The 14,797-nt window shown below is 42.6% G+C and overlaps 1 protein-coding gene across 9 annotated transcripts in view; it reads left to right on the top strand.

Annotated features, from left to right (window-relative positions):
* The first annotated feature begins 7,618 nt into the window (after positions 1–7,618).
* Positions 7,619–14,797, top strand: part of LOC137345990 (uncharacterized) — a 46,674-nt gene continuing 39,495 nt past the window's right edge. For 5 of the 9 annotated variants that reach the window (XM_068009277.1, XM_068009276.1, XM_068009273.1 and 2 more), the window contains exons 1-4: positions 7,631–8,035; positions 9,466–9,512; positions 10,480–10,818; positions 11,365–11,478. In XM_068009277.1, coding sequence (XP_067865378.1) covers positions 9,470–9,512; positions 10,480–10,818; positions 11,365–11,478 — 496 coding nt within the window. In that variant the 5' untranslated portion in view covers positions 7,631–8,035; positions 9,466–9,469. Of the gene's footprint in view, positions 8,036–8,687; positions 8,732–9,465; positions 9,513–10,479; positions 10,819–11,364; positions 11,479–14,797 lie in introns of those variants that run through there. The other 4 variants (XM_068009270.1, XM_068009272.1, XM_068009275.1 and 1 more) reach the window with 4 other exon arrangements.

Here is a 14,797-nt window from a genome sequence, read left to right as displayed (position 1 = left end):
CTGTCTCACTGCATTCAGTTACTCCCTCTAACCTTCTCCATCTGCTGGTGTTCCTGTAAAACTGAAATCAGTCACCTCCTCTATCTCCATTTGCTGGTGTCCCTGTCTCACTGCACACACATCATAAAACAGTTCTGATGAAAGGCCACAGACCTAACTCTGTTTCTCTCTCCACAGATGCTGCCAAACCTGCTGAGTATTTTGGTTTCCTTTTCAGATTTCCAGTATCCGCAGTATTTTGCTTTTATTTTGGTTTTTGATCCACTGCCACTTCTCTTCAGGAGTGCCTACCTTGAACAAGTTCTGGTTTTCTGTCCGACGGGATTTCCGTTTGTTTCTTTGACCTTGCAATTCTGATGAAAGGTCATAGACTTAAAACGTTTACTCTATTTATCTCTACATGTATGCTGTTAGACCTGCTGAGTATTTCCAACAATTTCTGTTTAATACATAAAAACACGTGCATCTGCAGAATTTTCAATTTTCATTTCAACAATATTCCCAGCAGGCGAGGAGCTGACATGCTCCACAGGTCATAGCATCATGTAGATCTGTGTTTACTCACAGGAGCATAAGATCAGGAGGGGGCCATTCAGCCCCTCGAGCCTATTCTACCATTCAATTAGATGCTGGTTCATGTTTATCTTAATTCCCAGACAACCCATTCTACATCCCAGGTTCGTCCAGTTATTTTCGAAAACGTGGGGCAATTAATCTCTTATGGGAAATGGGATTCGGAGGTCATCACCGAAATTCGTGGTCTCCTTTTCACCCTTGCAGCCAATAACTGGGGTGTTGGTTTGAAGATGTGAGGTTGCTCCTCCCCTGCAGGTTTTCAGGCTGCAACGCCATCTGCAAGTGTGTCTACATGTGTGAATAGTTCTCACATTGTTTGTATAAGTCAACCTGTGTAATTATCTCTGTCACCGTGTTTGTTTATGTAGTGAATATTCTGCCACAGTGTGTGAGGGTCTATCTGTGTGTGTATCTCTGGCACAGAGTGTGTGCATGTCCATCAGAGTGAATATCTCTGTCACAGTTTGTGGCCATCTGTGTGAATATCTGTCACAGTATGAGTGCGTCTATCGGTGTGAAAATTTCTGTCACAGTGCGAGTCTATCTATCTGTGTGAATATCTCTGTCACAGTGTGTGTCTATCTGAGTGAAAATCTCTCACACAGTTTGTTTCTGTCTATCTGTGTAATTATCTCAGTCACTGTGTGTGTCTATCTGAGTGAATGTCTCTGGCACAGTGTGTGTGTGCCCATCTGATTGAATATCTCTGTCATAGTGTCTGGTCATCTGTGTGAATATCTCTGTCACAGTATGAATGTGTCTAACTGAGTGAATATCTCTGTCACAGTGCATGTCTATCTGTGTGAATATCTCTCACACAGTTTGTTTATGTCTATCTGTGTAATTATCTATGCCAACGTGTGTGCGTATATATCTGTGTGAATATCTCTGTCGCAGTGTGTGTCTATCAATCTGTGTGTATTTATCTGGCACATTATGTGTGTGTCCATCTGAGTGAATATCTCTGTCATAGTGCGTGGCCACCTGTGTGACTATCTCTGTCACGCTGTGAGTGTGTTTATCTGTGTGAATATCACTGTTACAATGTGTGTCTCTCAATCTGTGTGTATATCTCTTGCACACTACATGTGTGTCCCTCTGAGTGAATTTCTCTGTCATAGTGCATGGCCAACAGTGTGACTATCTCTGTCACAGTGTGAGTGTGTTTATCTGTGTGAATATCACTGTCACAGTGTGTGTCTATCTGTGTGAATATCTCTCACACAGTTTGTTTATGTCTATCTGTGCAATTATCACTTTCACCGTGTTTGTTTGTCTCAGTGAATATTCTGCCACAGTGTGTGTGTCGATCTGTGTGACTATCACTGGCACATTGTGTGTGTGTATATTTGAGTGAATATCTGTGTCATTTTGTGTGTGTGTGTGAGTGTGTGACTATCTCTGCCACAGTGTCTTTGTCTATCCGTGTGAATATCTCTGTCACAGTATGAGAGTGTATATCTGTGAACATCTCTGCCATAGTGTGTGGCCATCTGTGTGAATATCTCAGTCACATTGTGAGAGTGTCTATCTATGTGAAGATCTCTGTTAAAGTGTGTGTCTATCTGTGTTAACATCTCTCATACTGTTTGTTTATGCCTATCTGTGTAATTATCTCTCTCACCGTGCTTGTCCATCTGAGTTAATATTCTGCCACAGTGTATGGGTGTCTATCTGTGTGAATAGCTCTGTCACAGTGTGTGTGTCTGTCAGTCTATGTGTATATCTCTGGCACAGTATGTGTGTGTCCATCTGAGTGAATTTCCCTGTCACAGAGTGAGTGTGTTTATCTGTGTGAATATCTCTGTCACAGCGTGTGTCTATCCATGTGAATATCTGTCACAGTGGGTGTGTGTGTCTATCTGTGTGTATATCTCTGGCACAGTGCTTGTCCATCTGAGTGAATATTCTGCCGCAGTGTGTGTGTGTGTCTATCTGTGTGAATATCTCTGTCACAGTGTGTATGTCTGTCAACCTGTGTGTATATCTCTGGCACAGTGCTTGTCCATCTGAGTTAATATTCTGCCGCAGTGTGTGTGTGTGTCTATCCATGTGAATATCTGTCACAGTGGGTGTGTGTGTCTATCTGTGTGTATATCTCTGGCACAGTGCTTGTCCATCTGAGTTAATATTCTGCCACAGTGTATGGGTGTCTATCTGTGTGAATAGCTCTGTCACAGTGTGTGTGTCTGTCAGTCTATGTGTATATCTCTGGCACAGTATGTGTGTGTCCATCTGAGTGAATTTCTCTGTCACAGAGTGAGTGTGTTTATCTGTGTGAATATCTCTGTCACAGCGTGTGTCTATCCATGTGAATATCTGTCACAGTGGGTGTGTGTGTCTATCTGTGTAATTATCTCTGTCACCGTGCTTGTCCATCTGAGTGAATATTCTGCCGCAGTGTGTGTGTGTGTCTATCTGTGTGAATATCTCTGTCACAGTGTGTATGTCTGTCAACCTGTGTGTATATCTCTGGCACAGTAAGTGTGTGTACATCTGAGTGAATATTCTGCCACAGTGTATGTGTCTCTATCTGTGTGAATATCTTTGTCACAGTGTGTCTGTCTGTCAAAATGTGTGTATATCTCTGGCACAGTAAGTGTGTTTATCTGTGTGAATATCTCTGCCACGGTGTGAGAACGTCTATCTATGTGGATATCTCTGTCATAGTATGTGTCTATCTGAGTGAATATCACTCACACAATTGGCTTATGTTTATTTGTGCAATTATCGCTGCCAACGTGTTTGTTTATCTGAGTTATTATTCTGCCACAGTGTGTTTGTCTATCTGTGTCAATATCTCTGGCACATTGTTATTTATTTATTTATTTATTTAGAGATACAGCACTGAAACAGGCCCTTCGGCCCTCCGAGTCTGTGCCGACCAACAACCACCCATTTATACTAACCCTACAGTAATCCCATATTCCCTATCACCTCCCTATACTCGGGGCAATTTACAACGGCCAATTTACCTATTGTGTGTGTGTATATTTGAGTGAATATCTGTGTCATTGTGTGTGTGTGTGTGAATATCTCTGACACAGTGTATGTGTGTCTTTTTGTGTGAATATCCCTGCCACAGTGTGTGTGTGTCTATCTGTGAGAATATCTCTGTCGCAATGTGTGTCTGTCTGTGTTAATAACTCTCACACAGTTTGTATATGTCTGTCTGTGTAATTATCTCCGTCACCGTGTTTATTCTATCACAATATGTTTGTGTCTATCTGAGTGAATATGTCTGCCACAGTGTGTGTGTCTATCTGTGTGAATATCTCTGCCACAGTGTGTGTGTGTCTATCTGTGAGAATATCTCTGTCGCAATGTGTGTCTGTCTGTGTTAATAACTCTCACACAGTTTGTATATGTCTGTCTGTGTAATTATCTCTGTCACCGTGTTTAGTCTATCACAATATGTTTGTGTCCATCTGAGTGAATATGTCTGCCACAGTGTGTCTGTCTATCTGTGTGAATATCTCTGCCACAGTGTGTGTGTGTCTATCTGTGAGAATATCTCTGTCGCAATGTGTGTCTGTCTGTGTTAATAACTCTCACACAGTTTGTATATGTCTGTCTGTGTAATTATCTCTGTCACCGTGTTTATTCTATCACAATATGTTTGTGTCTATCTGAGTGAATATGTCTGCCACAGTGTGCCTGTCTATCTGTGTGAATATCTCTACCACAGTGTGTGTGTGTCTATCTGTGAGAATATCTCTGTCGCAATGTGTGTCTGTCTGTGTTAATAACTCTCACACAGTTTGTATATGTCTGTCTGTGTAATTATCTCTGTCACCGTGTTTATTCTATCACAATATGTTTGTGTCTATAATAGTGAATATGTCTGCCACAGTGTGTCTGACTATCTGTGTGAATATCTCTGCCACAGTTTGTGCATGTCTGATTGAGTCAATATCTCTGCCACAGTTGTGTCTATCTGAGCGAAAATTCCTCCACAGTATGTGTGTCTATCTGTGTGACTATCTCGGACAGAGTGTCTGTGTCTATCTATGTGAATATGTCTGTCACAGTGCTTGTGACTGTCTGTTGGAATCTCTCTCCCACAGTGTGTTTATCTGTCTATCTGTATGAATATCTCTGCCACAGTGAGAGTGTGTCCCTCTATGTGAATATCTCTGTCATTGTGTGTGTGTGTGTGTGTGTGTGTGTGTGAATATCTCTGCTACAGTGTATGTTTGTGTACTGAGTGAATATCTCTCCCACAGTATTTGTATCTAACTGTGTAAATATCACTGCCACAGTGTGTGTGTGTATCTGTGTGAATATCTCTAACACATTGTGTGTGTGTATATTTGAGTGAATATCTGTGCCATTGTGTGTGTGTGTTTGTGTGTGTGTGTGTGTTTGTGTGTGTGTGTGTGAATATCTCTGCTCAGTGTGTGTCTTTTGTGTGAATATCACTGCCACAGTGTCAGTGACTACCTGTGTGAATATTTCTGTCTCAGTGTGAGTGTCTCCAACTGTGCAAATATTTCTGTCACGGTGTGTGTCTATCTGAGTGACTATTCTGCCACATTGTGTGTCTATCGTGTGAATATCTCTGTCACAGTGCTTGTCTGTGGGAATATCTCTCCCACAGTGTGTGTTTGTCTGTCTGTGTGAATATCTCTGCCACAGTGTGTATGGCTACATCTGTGAATATTCCGCCACAGTGTGAGTGCGTCTATCAGTGTGAATATCACTCCCACAGTGAGAGTGTGTCCATCTATGTGAATATCTCTGTCACTATGTGTGTGTGTGTGTGTGTGTTTGTGTGTGTTTGTGTGTGTGTGTGAATATCTGTGCCACAGTGTATGTTTGTTTAGCTAAGTGAATATCTCTCCCACAGTGTTTGTATCTAACTGTGTAAATATCAATGCCCACATTGTGTGTGTATATATTTGAGTGAATATCTGTGTCATTGTGTAAGTGTGTTTGGGTGTGTATGTATGTGTTTGTCAATATCTCTGCTCAGTGTGTGTCATTCTGTGTGAATATCACTGCCACAGTGTCTGTGTATATCTCTGTGAATATTTCTGTCACTGTGTGAGTGTCTCTAACTGTGCAAATATTTCTGTCACAGTGTGTATCTATCTGTGTGAATATCACTTTAACAGTATGAGTGTGTCTATCTGTGTAAATATCTCTGTCACAGTGTGAGTGTGTCTATCTGTGTGAATATCTCTGTCACAGTATGTGTCTATCTGTGTGAATATCTCTGTCACAGTATGTGTCTATCTGTGTGAATATCTCTCACGCAATTTGTTTATATCTATCTGTGCAAATATCACTGTCACCATGATGGTCTACCTGAGTGAATATTCTTCCACAAAGTGTGTGTCTCTATCTGTGTGAATATCTCTGGCACATTGTGTGTGTTTATATTTGTGTTAATATGTGTGTGTGTGTGTGTGTGTCTGTCTGTCTGTCTCTGTGTGTGTATGTGTGTGAATATCTCTGCCACAGCTTGTGTGTGTCTTGTGTGTATAAATCTGGCACAGTGTGCGTGTGTCCATCTGTGTGAATATCTCTGTCACACTGTGTGTGTGTGTCTAATGGTGTGTATAAATCTGGCACAGTGTGCGCGTGTCCATCTGTGTGAATATCTCTGTCACAGTCTGTGTGTGTGTTTAACTGTGTGTATAACTCTGACACAGTGTGCGTGTGTCCATCCGAGTGAATATCTCTTTCGTAGTGTGTGGCCATCTGTGTGAATATCTCTGTCACAGTATAAGTGTGTCTATCGCTGTGAATATCTCTGGCAGATTGTGTGTGCGTTTTTCTGAGTGAATATCTGTGTTATTTTCTCAGTGCTTCTATCTGTGTCTGTCGCAGTGCTTGTCTCTATTTGTGTGAATATCTCTCCCATTGTTTGTTTATGTTTATCTGTGTAATTATCTCTGTCACCGTGCTTGTCCATCTGAGTGAATGTTCTGGCACAGCGTGTCTGTTGCCATCTGAGTGAATATCTCTGGCACAGTATGTGTGTGTCCATCTGAGTGAATCTCTCTCACACAGTGTATGTCTATCTGAGTGAATATCTCTCACACAGTTTTTTTAATGTTTATCTGTGCATTTATCACTGTCACCGTGTTTGTCTATCTGAGTGGATATCCTGCCACAGTTTGTGCGTGTCCATCTGTGTGAATATCGCTGTCACAGTGGGTGTGTGTATCTATCTGTGTGAATATCTCTGCCATAGTTGCGTCTATCTATGTGAATATTCAGCCACAGTATATGTGTCTATCTGTGTGAATATCTCTGACAGTGTGTGTGTGTGTGTGTCTATCTATGTGAATATATCTGTCACAGTGCGTGTGTCACCTCTGTGAATATTTCCGCCACAGTATGAGTGTGTCTACCTATGTGAATATCTGTTTCACTGTATGTGTGTTTGAATATCTCTTGCACAGTGTGTGTGTCTATCTGTGTGCATATTCCTGCCACAGTGTGAATATGTCTATCGGTGTGAATATCTCTTCCATAGTGTGTGTGTGCGTGTGTGTCTATCTGAGTGAATATCTATATCATTGTGTGTGTGTGTGTGCCTATCTGCGTGAATATCTGTGCCACTGTGTGTGTGTGCGTGTGTGTGTGTGTGTGCATGCGTGAATATCAATCTATTTATGATTATGTCTCTGAATATGCTGTACTATTGATGACTCCCCCACCCCCGCAATTTGGCATTCTGCTTATTCTCGGGGGTTTTCTTACTGCCCTTGACTTGTGTTCAGGAAATTAGATTTTGCTAAAATAATCGATAGACAAAGCCGGTCTCTGAAGATGATGAAGATATGGGTTCTGTGCTTGTGTCAAGCCGGCCGCTTGATGGATTAAAATAGAGTGAGTGATTCTCCTGTCATCAGTCATTCAAACCGCATTCGAAGCAGAACAGGCGTGTTTATTTCTGGACACGGCGAAAATATGCGTGGAAACTCGGCTACTCTAAATTGCAGAAGTGTAAAGTGTTGGGTTCAGAAGCGGAGCTCATTGCAAAGTTTGTTAAATAAAACACCTGCAAGCGAGCTGGGTTGATCAGCGTCCAGGAGAGGCGGGGTCTCCTGCGAACAAGCTCACATCGTCCAGGAAGAATGTCTGCAGATAAGGTTTTCAAGCAACAATTATACGATTTATGTGCAAAAATCAACAGCCTTCAGAAATAACTGTCTTTACCCCGGGATATACTGGGAAGGTAGAACAGATTGTATGAGAAGGAAGCTGGTTTGGGGATGAGCAGAACTGGATGATTGCTCGGGACTCGGGGTTCAAGAAATATTCATAACGCTGTTGGATTTTATTTTTATCCAGGTGAAGGATATCAGCGTTAGTTTGACTGACTGGGCTACTGGACGGTTTGTGCAGTTTCTGTTTTAATTCCAGATATTCCCTGTGTTTATTTTCATTAAGTCAACCGGTGTTGGCAGAAGAGCTGGCTGTCATTTTAAAAGTTGTTATCCAGGTAATGGCCTCAATCTTATTTTATATTTCTGTCTTTAATCTAGCGAGGAAAGTTGTATTCAGTGGTATAATTTCGATTGTTCTTTAACCTAATGTCGCCACTTTAATCTAATCTGGTTGAAATTTCTGCTAAAATTATGAACGGAGGAAAGTTTCACCATTACATATCAGGTGAACAATATCACAACAATAATTTGTGGGGTTTTTTTACGATTAAGAGGTTGGAAAGAACATAGAAAGTGACTTACTTTATTGCATATTATGCGTCTCTGACATATTGCAAATTTTAATTTGACAGTATTTTCTATTTTCAAATCCTCATGGCTTATTTCTAATCAACATTAAAGTTTTTTAAACCCTTCCATTTATTTGTCTCTGCGTCTGGTCCCCAAAAGTGGCTGAGTACAGCCGGCCCTGAATAAACTACAACAGAGTGGCTGGTGAGACGGGTGCCTCAGCATCCAGTGAGGTTGCTAGTGAACAAACATTTAATTCAACAGTGGAACTTCAAGATATATCCTCACACCCAACATCATTTCTCAATCCGTCCCATTCAGCATGGCTGCTCAACCACAGCAAAGGTAGCAAATGTCTAGACAGAGAGGAAGAATTTCCGCCACATTTGCACCCAGATGCACATCTATTCTTGACACACGCCAATTGTGTGATTCAAACCATCGTGGAAATTTAGGCGCAAGTGAGTTATGACTGTAGCTACAACATGCACAATTGTCCTCCTTACTTTATGTTCCAGTAAACTTTCCCTTCCAACCAGATTATCCACACCAAACTGGTTACATCCAGACTGTCAAATCTGAGGTAACATCCTCCAATTGAATTGGCTGGCTCACATTTTCAGGCAGTTCAGAAAACAATCATTTTATAGTACCTTTTTATTGCATTTATGCTTTTTTTTAAAAAAATAAACATGTCCTCAGTGAGATCGGCATTGTAGTTTGCCTTTCTTTTGATGCATTTTTATAGCGAAGTAAATGTCATATTAGAAGTTGAAAAACTTCCCCGATCAGCAGATCCTTTATAAAATTCTGTGCCTGTTGTGCATGAACGGTGGATCAATGAGTTGAAACTGTAATTTTAATCCCCAAATATGAAATATTCTGCTTTGGGTTCAGGAGTTTCCTTAGTCAACGATGTTGATTTATAACCATTTTAAATTCGGGCATATTTTAGTGAGATTGAGTGCATACTTGGGCGTAACTAGAACAACGGCAGCATGGGTGCAACATTGGGCACAACTCTGGCTGCAATTTCTAGGGGTTGCACTCAAGGAGAAAACACAAGCCCCCCATCCCCGCCCCAGTTCTCACCTTCGGTGGTCTTCACTATCCCAATTGCAATGTGGTATTTTCGTTTCCTAACTTCGACTGTTAACTTCATGTTTTGTCTGATGTATCCGTCATTCCACTGCAGGGAAATGAGTCCAAGCCCCACCCTATGGATATTGGCTGCCCTCTCGGGTAAGTGGACATTCCATTGTTTCTTAAGGGGTATAGGTCTGTCTTCGGTGACTGTGAAAAAATGCACTGCTCAATCACTTTCTGCTGTAATGCCCAAGATGTCATTTATTCAACCGCACCATCACCGCTATTGACTCCTCTGCTGTTGCTACATTATCAGACTGTTGGTCTGACATTCAGTACTGGGTGAACAGAAATTTCCTCTCGTTAAATGTTGTGAAGGCTGAAGCCATTTGCTTCAATCCCCACTATAAATTCTGTTCCCTAGCTACCAAAGTCATTCCTCTCTCTGGCAAGTGTTTGAGGCTGAACCCGACTGCTCATAATCTTGGTGTCGTATCTGACCCTACAATGAGCGTCTGACTACATATGCTACATGTTACTTAGATCACCTATATTCACCCTGTTAAATTGTCAAAATTTGCACCATGCCAATTCATCAGCTGCTGAAACCGTCATCCATTCCTTTGTTACCTCTAGACTTGACTATTCCAATGGCCTTCCACATTCCACCTTCTGTAAACATGAGGTCATCCAAAAACCTGCTGCATGTATTCTTACTCGCACCAACTCCCGTTCCCCTACCACCCCTGTGTTCGCTGACCTACGTTGGCTCTGGATTAAACAATGCCTCGATTTTTAAATTCTCATGCTGGTTTTCAACCCCTCCATGACTTCACCCCTCCCTATCTCTGTAATCCCCTGCAGCCCCACCACCGTTGGAGATATCTGCGCTCCAGTAACTCTGGCCTCTTCAGCATCCCCGATTTTAATTGCTCCACCATTTGTGGTCGTGCCTTCAGTTGCTTCAGCCCCAAGCTCTGGAATTTCCTCCCTCCCGCTCTCCAGCCCGCTTTCCTCCTTTTAGGTGAACCCTTAAAACCTACTTCTTTGACCAAGCTAATGTCATCTTTCAAAGTTCCAACTTGCAATCAAATAGCAGAGAATTTCTTTTACTGATTTCCAGGAATTAACACTGAGAAGTTCACAGTTATTCAAAAGGTGCCCAGGATTCTGGCAGATATAGGACAGACAGTCTTCCTCCCCTGCACATACGCAGCCAACCTCTCCAAGGCGATAGGGTCTTATAGTTGGTACAAGGACAGCAGAAATGGCATTGAAGTTTCCAATGGGACAACACAGTACAGAGGACGGATCTACAAACAAAAAGAGGCTTTCTTTCATGGAGATGCGTCCATAATAATAACGGATGTGAGAGTGAATGATTCCGGGGTGTATTACTGCAAAGTGCAAATGATGCAACTGGGCGAGGAATATGGAGCAGGAACGAATCTCACTGTGAGAGGTCAGTCATTCTCCTATCTGCAATATCAACTGAGCAATGGGGGTTGGGGAGAATCTGCTGAACAATGTGGGGGCACTATCCCCAACTGGCGCGTCTGTCACAATGGCTGCCCCATGTTGGACTCAAGACGGAATCAGCCTGAGCTGCAATGAGGAGTATACTTAACCATATTAAATAACCAGTTACAGACTGGGGGTGAAATTAGACATGGATAGGGGCAAAAAAACAGGTGCGCTGGCTTTTACTGCGTTATACCACACATGTGCGAATCAGCGCTACTAAAGTCAGTGGAACTCAATATGGGGCGATGTATTTCATGGAAGATACCACCTTTTTGTCCAATTCGTGTTTAAATAGCGGAGTAACTTTTATATTAAAAGCAGCACACGTTGTAAAGCAAACTTGTTGGTTAGTTATATATTTTAAAAAGTGGGATGAAGATGGTAGAGGAATTAAGATTCAGATGGAACAGATACGAGGGGCCGAACGGCCTGCTGCTGATCTTATGTCTCAATGCTTCGATCTGACTTGTTGTGTTCTCCATAGGGAAAACTAAATCTACCACGGCTCTATTTTTAACCCTGTTCATTAGTGCAGCAGTGGAAGTAGGTATCCTTCTAATCGTTGTACTCCGCTGTGTGCAGTTACGCAGAAAGAAGGGTAAGGATGTCTAATCTTTGCTGTTTGAAAAGTGTTAAAGTTATTCAATATTGTGGTGAGAAGAATTACATTGAGTAATTACGTCCGAGGTATCCAATTGGCAACTCTAGGGGTACATTGGCAAATGGGTACAGTGGTGCGGTACGAGCATACGAGCATACAAATTAGGAACAGGAGTAGGAGACTCAGCCCCTCAAGCCTGATCCGCCATTTAGCAAGATAATGGCTGATCTGATTGTAGCCTCAACTCCACATTCTTGCCTATGCCCATTAACCTTTCACCCCCTTGCTCATCAAGAATCTCTCAGCCTCTGCCTTAAAAATATTCAGAGACTGTTTCTGGCACCTTTTGTGGAAGAGAGTTCCAAAGACTTACAACCCTCTGAGAGAAAACATTTCTCTTCATCTCTGTCTTAAATGGGTGACTCTTTACTTCTAAATAGTGACCCTTAGATCCAGATTCTCCCACATGGGAAAACATCCTTTCCACATCTATCCCCTCAGAATTTTATATGCTTCAATTAAGTCGCCTCTTACTCTTTTAAATTTCCTTCTGTGAAAGACATTAGTAAACCAGCAGATACAAGACAAGCCTGCCCAAACTTCCCTCATAAGACAATCCGCTCATTAAAGGTATTAGTCAAGTAAACCTTCTCTGAACTGTTTCCAACCCATTTACATCCTTCCTTAAATCAGGCCACCAATACTGTAGAGAAGGTACTGGGCGAGCAACACAGTGGTTGTCAGTTAAAACTCTACTCTAGTTAGTTGTGAAGTTAAATTTAATGACTATGATAATCTGACAATGGGGGAATGGCTATGGAAGTTACAGAATTCTGGAAAAACTCAACTGGGAATATAGCATCATGCTTTCACCTGCAAGTAACTTTGTTTGACTCATGATACTCTGTTAAGTCCGAGATACGCAGTTATAACAGCAGCTGCTTCAAGAAAAAGCCTGCCAAAATATTTTCAGGGAAATTCAGGATGGGTTAGAAAGGTTACCTGTATGAATTAATGAAAAGAAAGGATGCGCATCCTGAGACCCAGTCATGCAACCTTCGCAATCAAGGTGACACAGAAAACTTACAGCACGGAAAGAAGCCATTCAGCCCACTCTCTCTGCGCCAGCTGAACAAAACTAGCCACCCACTTTAATCCCATCTGCTAGCACCTACAGAAAAAAATGTGTTTTTTTTTAGTGTGGCGGGGTAGGAATTTATTCTGAGTGTTAATCCAAAATGGGGGACATTATAAGAGGGGATGGTAGCATAGTGGTAATATTACTAGGCTAATAATCCAGAGTCCCGGAATAATGTTCTGGAAACATAAATTTAAATACCACCACTCCAGCTGGGGGGAACTTAAACTCAATTGATGAATAAAATCTGGACTAAAATGTGAGTCTCTTTAATAACAATCATAAAACTACCAGATTGATGTAAAAACACATCGGGTTTACTACAATAATAAAAGCAAAATAGTGTGGATGCTGGAAATCTGAAATAAAAACAAGAAATGCTGGAACCACTCAGCAGGTCTGGCAGCATCTGTGGAAAGAGAAGCAGAGTTAACGTTTCGGGTCAGTGACCTTCATCGGAACTGACAAATATTAGAAAAGTCACAGGTTATAAGCAAGTGAGGTGGGGGTGGGGCAAGAGATAACAAAGGAGGTCTAGATTGGACCAGGCCACATAGCAGACCAAAAGGTCACGGTGCAAAGGCAAACAATATGTTAATGGTGTGTTGAAAGACAAAGCATTAGTACAGATCAGCTGTTAATACACTGAATATTGAACAGCAGCAAGTGCAAACCTGAAAATAAACAATGGTTAAGCAAACTGAACAAACTAAGATGAAATGAACTAAATGCAAAAAAAAAGGTTGTAAAAAATGTAAAAAAGAATGTAAAAAAAAGGAAGAAAAAATAACTAAAAATGAAAGTAAAATGGGGGGCTGTCATGCTCTGAAATTATTGAACTCAATGTTCAGTCCGGCAGGCTGCAGTGTGCCTAATCGGTAGATGAGATGCTGTTCCTCGAGCTTGCGTTGATGTTCACTGGAACACAGCAGCAATCCCAGGACAGAGATGTGAGCATGAGAGCAGGGGGGAGTGTTGAAATGGCAAGCAACCGGAAGCTCAGGGTCCTACTTGCGGACTGAGCGGAGATGTTCCGCAAAGCGGTCACCCAGTCTGCGCTTGGTCTCCCCAATGTAGAGGAGACCACACTGTGAGCAGCGGATACAGTATACTACATTGAAAGAAGTACAAGTAAATCGCTGCTTCACCTGAAAGGAGTGTTTGGGGCCTGGGATAGTGAGGAGAGAGGAGGTAAATGGGCAGGTATTACACCTCCTGCGATTGCAGGGGAAGGTGCCATGGGACGGGGACGAGGTGGTGGGGGTAATGGAGCATGGACCAGGGTGTCGCGGAGGGAATGATCCCTTCAGAAGGGAGGCGACGATGCAACTGGTAGTGGCATCACGCTGGAGGTGGCAGAAATGGCGGAGGATGATCCTTTGGATATGGAGGCTGGTGGGGTGAAAAGTGAGGACAAGGGGAACCCTGTCACGGTTCTGGGAGGGAGGGGAAGGGGTGAGGGTAGAGGTGCGGGGAATGGGCCAGACACAGTTGAGTGCCCTGTCAACCACAGTTGGGGGAAATCCTCGGTTGAGGAAAAAGGAGGTCATATCAGAAGCACCGTCATGGAAGGTAGCACCATCAGAGCAGATGCGTCGGAGACGGAGAAACTGGGAGAATGGAATGGAGTCCTTACAGGAGGTAGGGTGTGAAGAAGTGTAGTCGAGGTAGCTGTGGGAGTCGGTGGGCTTATAATGGATATTAGTAGACAACCTATCCCCAGAGATAGAGACAGAGAAGTCGAGGAAGGGAAGGGAATTGTCAGAGATGGACCATGTAAAGGTGAGAGAAGGGTGGAAATTGGAAGCAAAGTTGATAAAGTTTTCCAGTTCGGGGCGGGAGCAGGAAACGGCACCGATACAGTCATCAATGTACCGGAAAAAGAGTTGGGGGAGGGTGTCTGAGTAGGACTGGAACAAAGAATGCTCGACATATCCCACAAAAAGACAGGCATAACTAGGACCCATGCGGGTACCCATAGCAACACCTTTTACTTGAAGGAAGTGCGTGGAGTTGAAAGAGAAGTTGTTCAATGTGAGAACAAGTTCAGCCAGGCGGAGAAGGGTGGTGGTGGATGGGGACTGGTTGGGCCTCTGTTCCAGGAAGAAGCGGAGATCCCTCAAACCATCCTGGTGGGGGATGGAGGTGTGGAGCGATTGGATGTCCATAGTGAAGAGG

This window comes from Heterodontus francisci, chromosome 29, assembly GCF_036365525.1.
Source record: "Heterodontus francisci isolate sHetFra1 chromosome 29, sHetFra1.hap1, whole genome shotgun sequence".
Lineage (NCBI taxonomy): Eukaryota > Metazoa > Chordata > Chondrichthyes > Heterodontiformes > Heterodontidae > Heterodontus > Heterodontus francisci.
The sequence above is the reverse complement of the archived record's forward strand: the minus strand, read 5'-3'. Positions and strand labels throughout refer to the sequence as shown.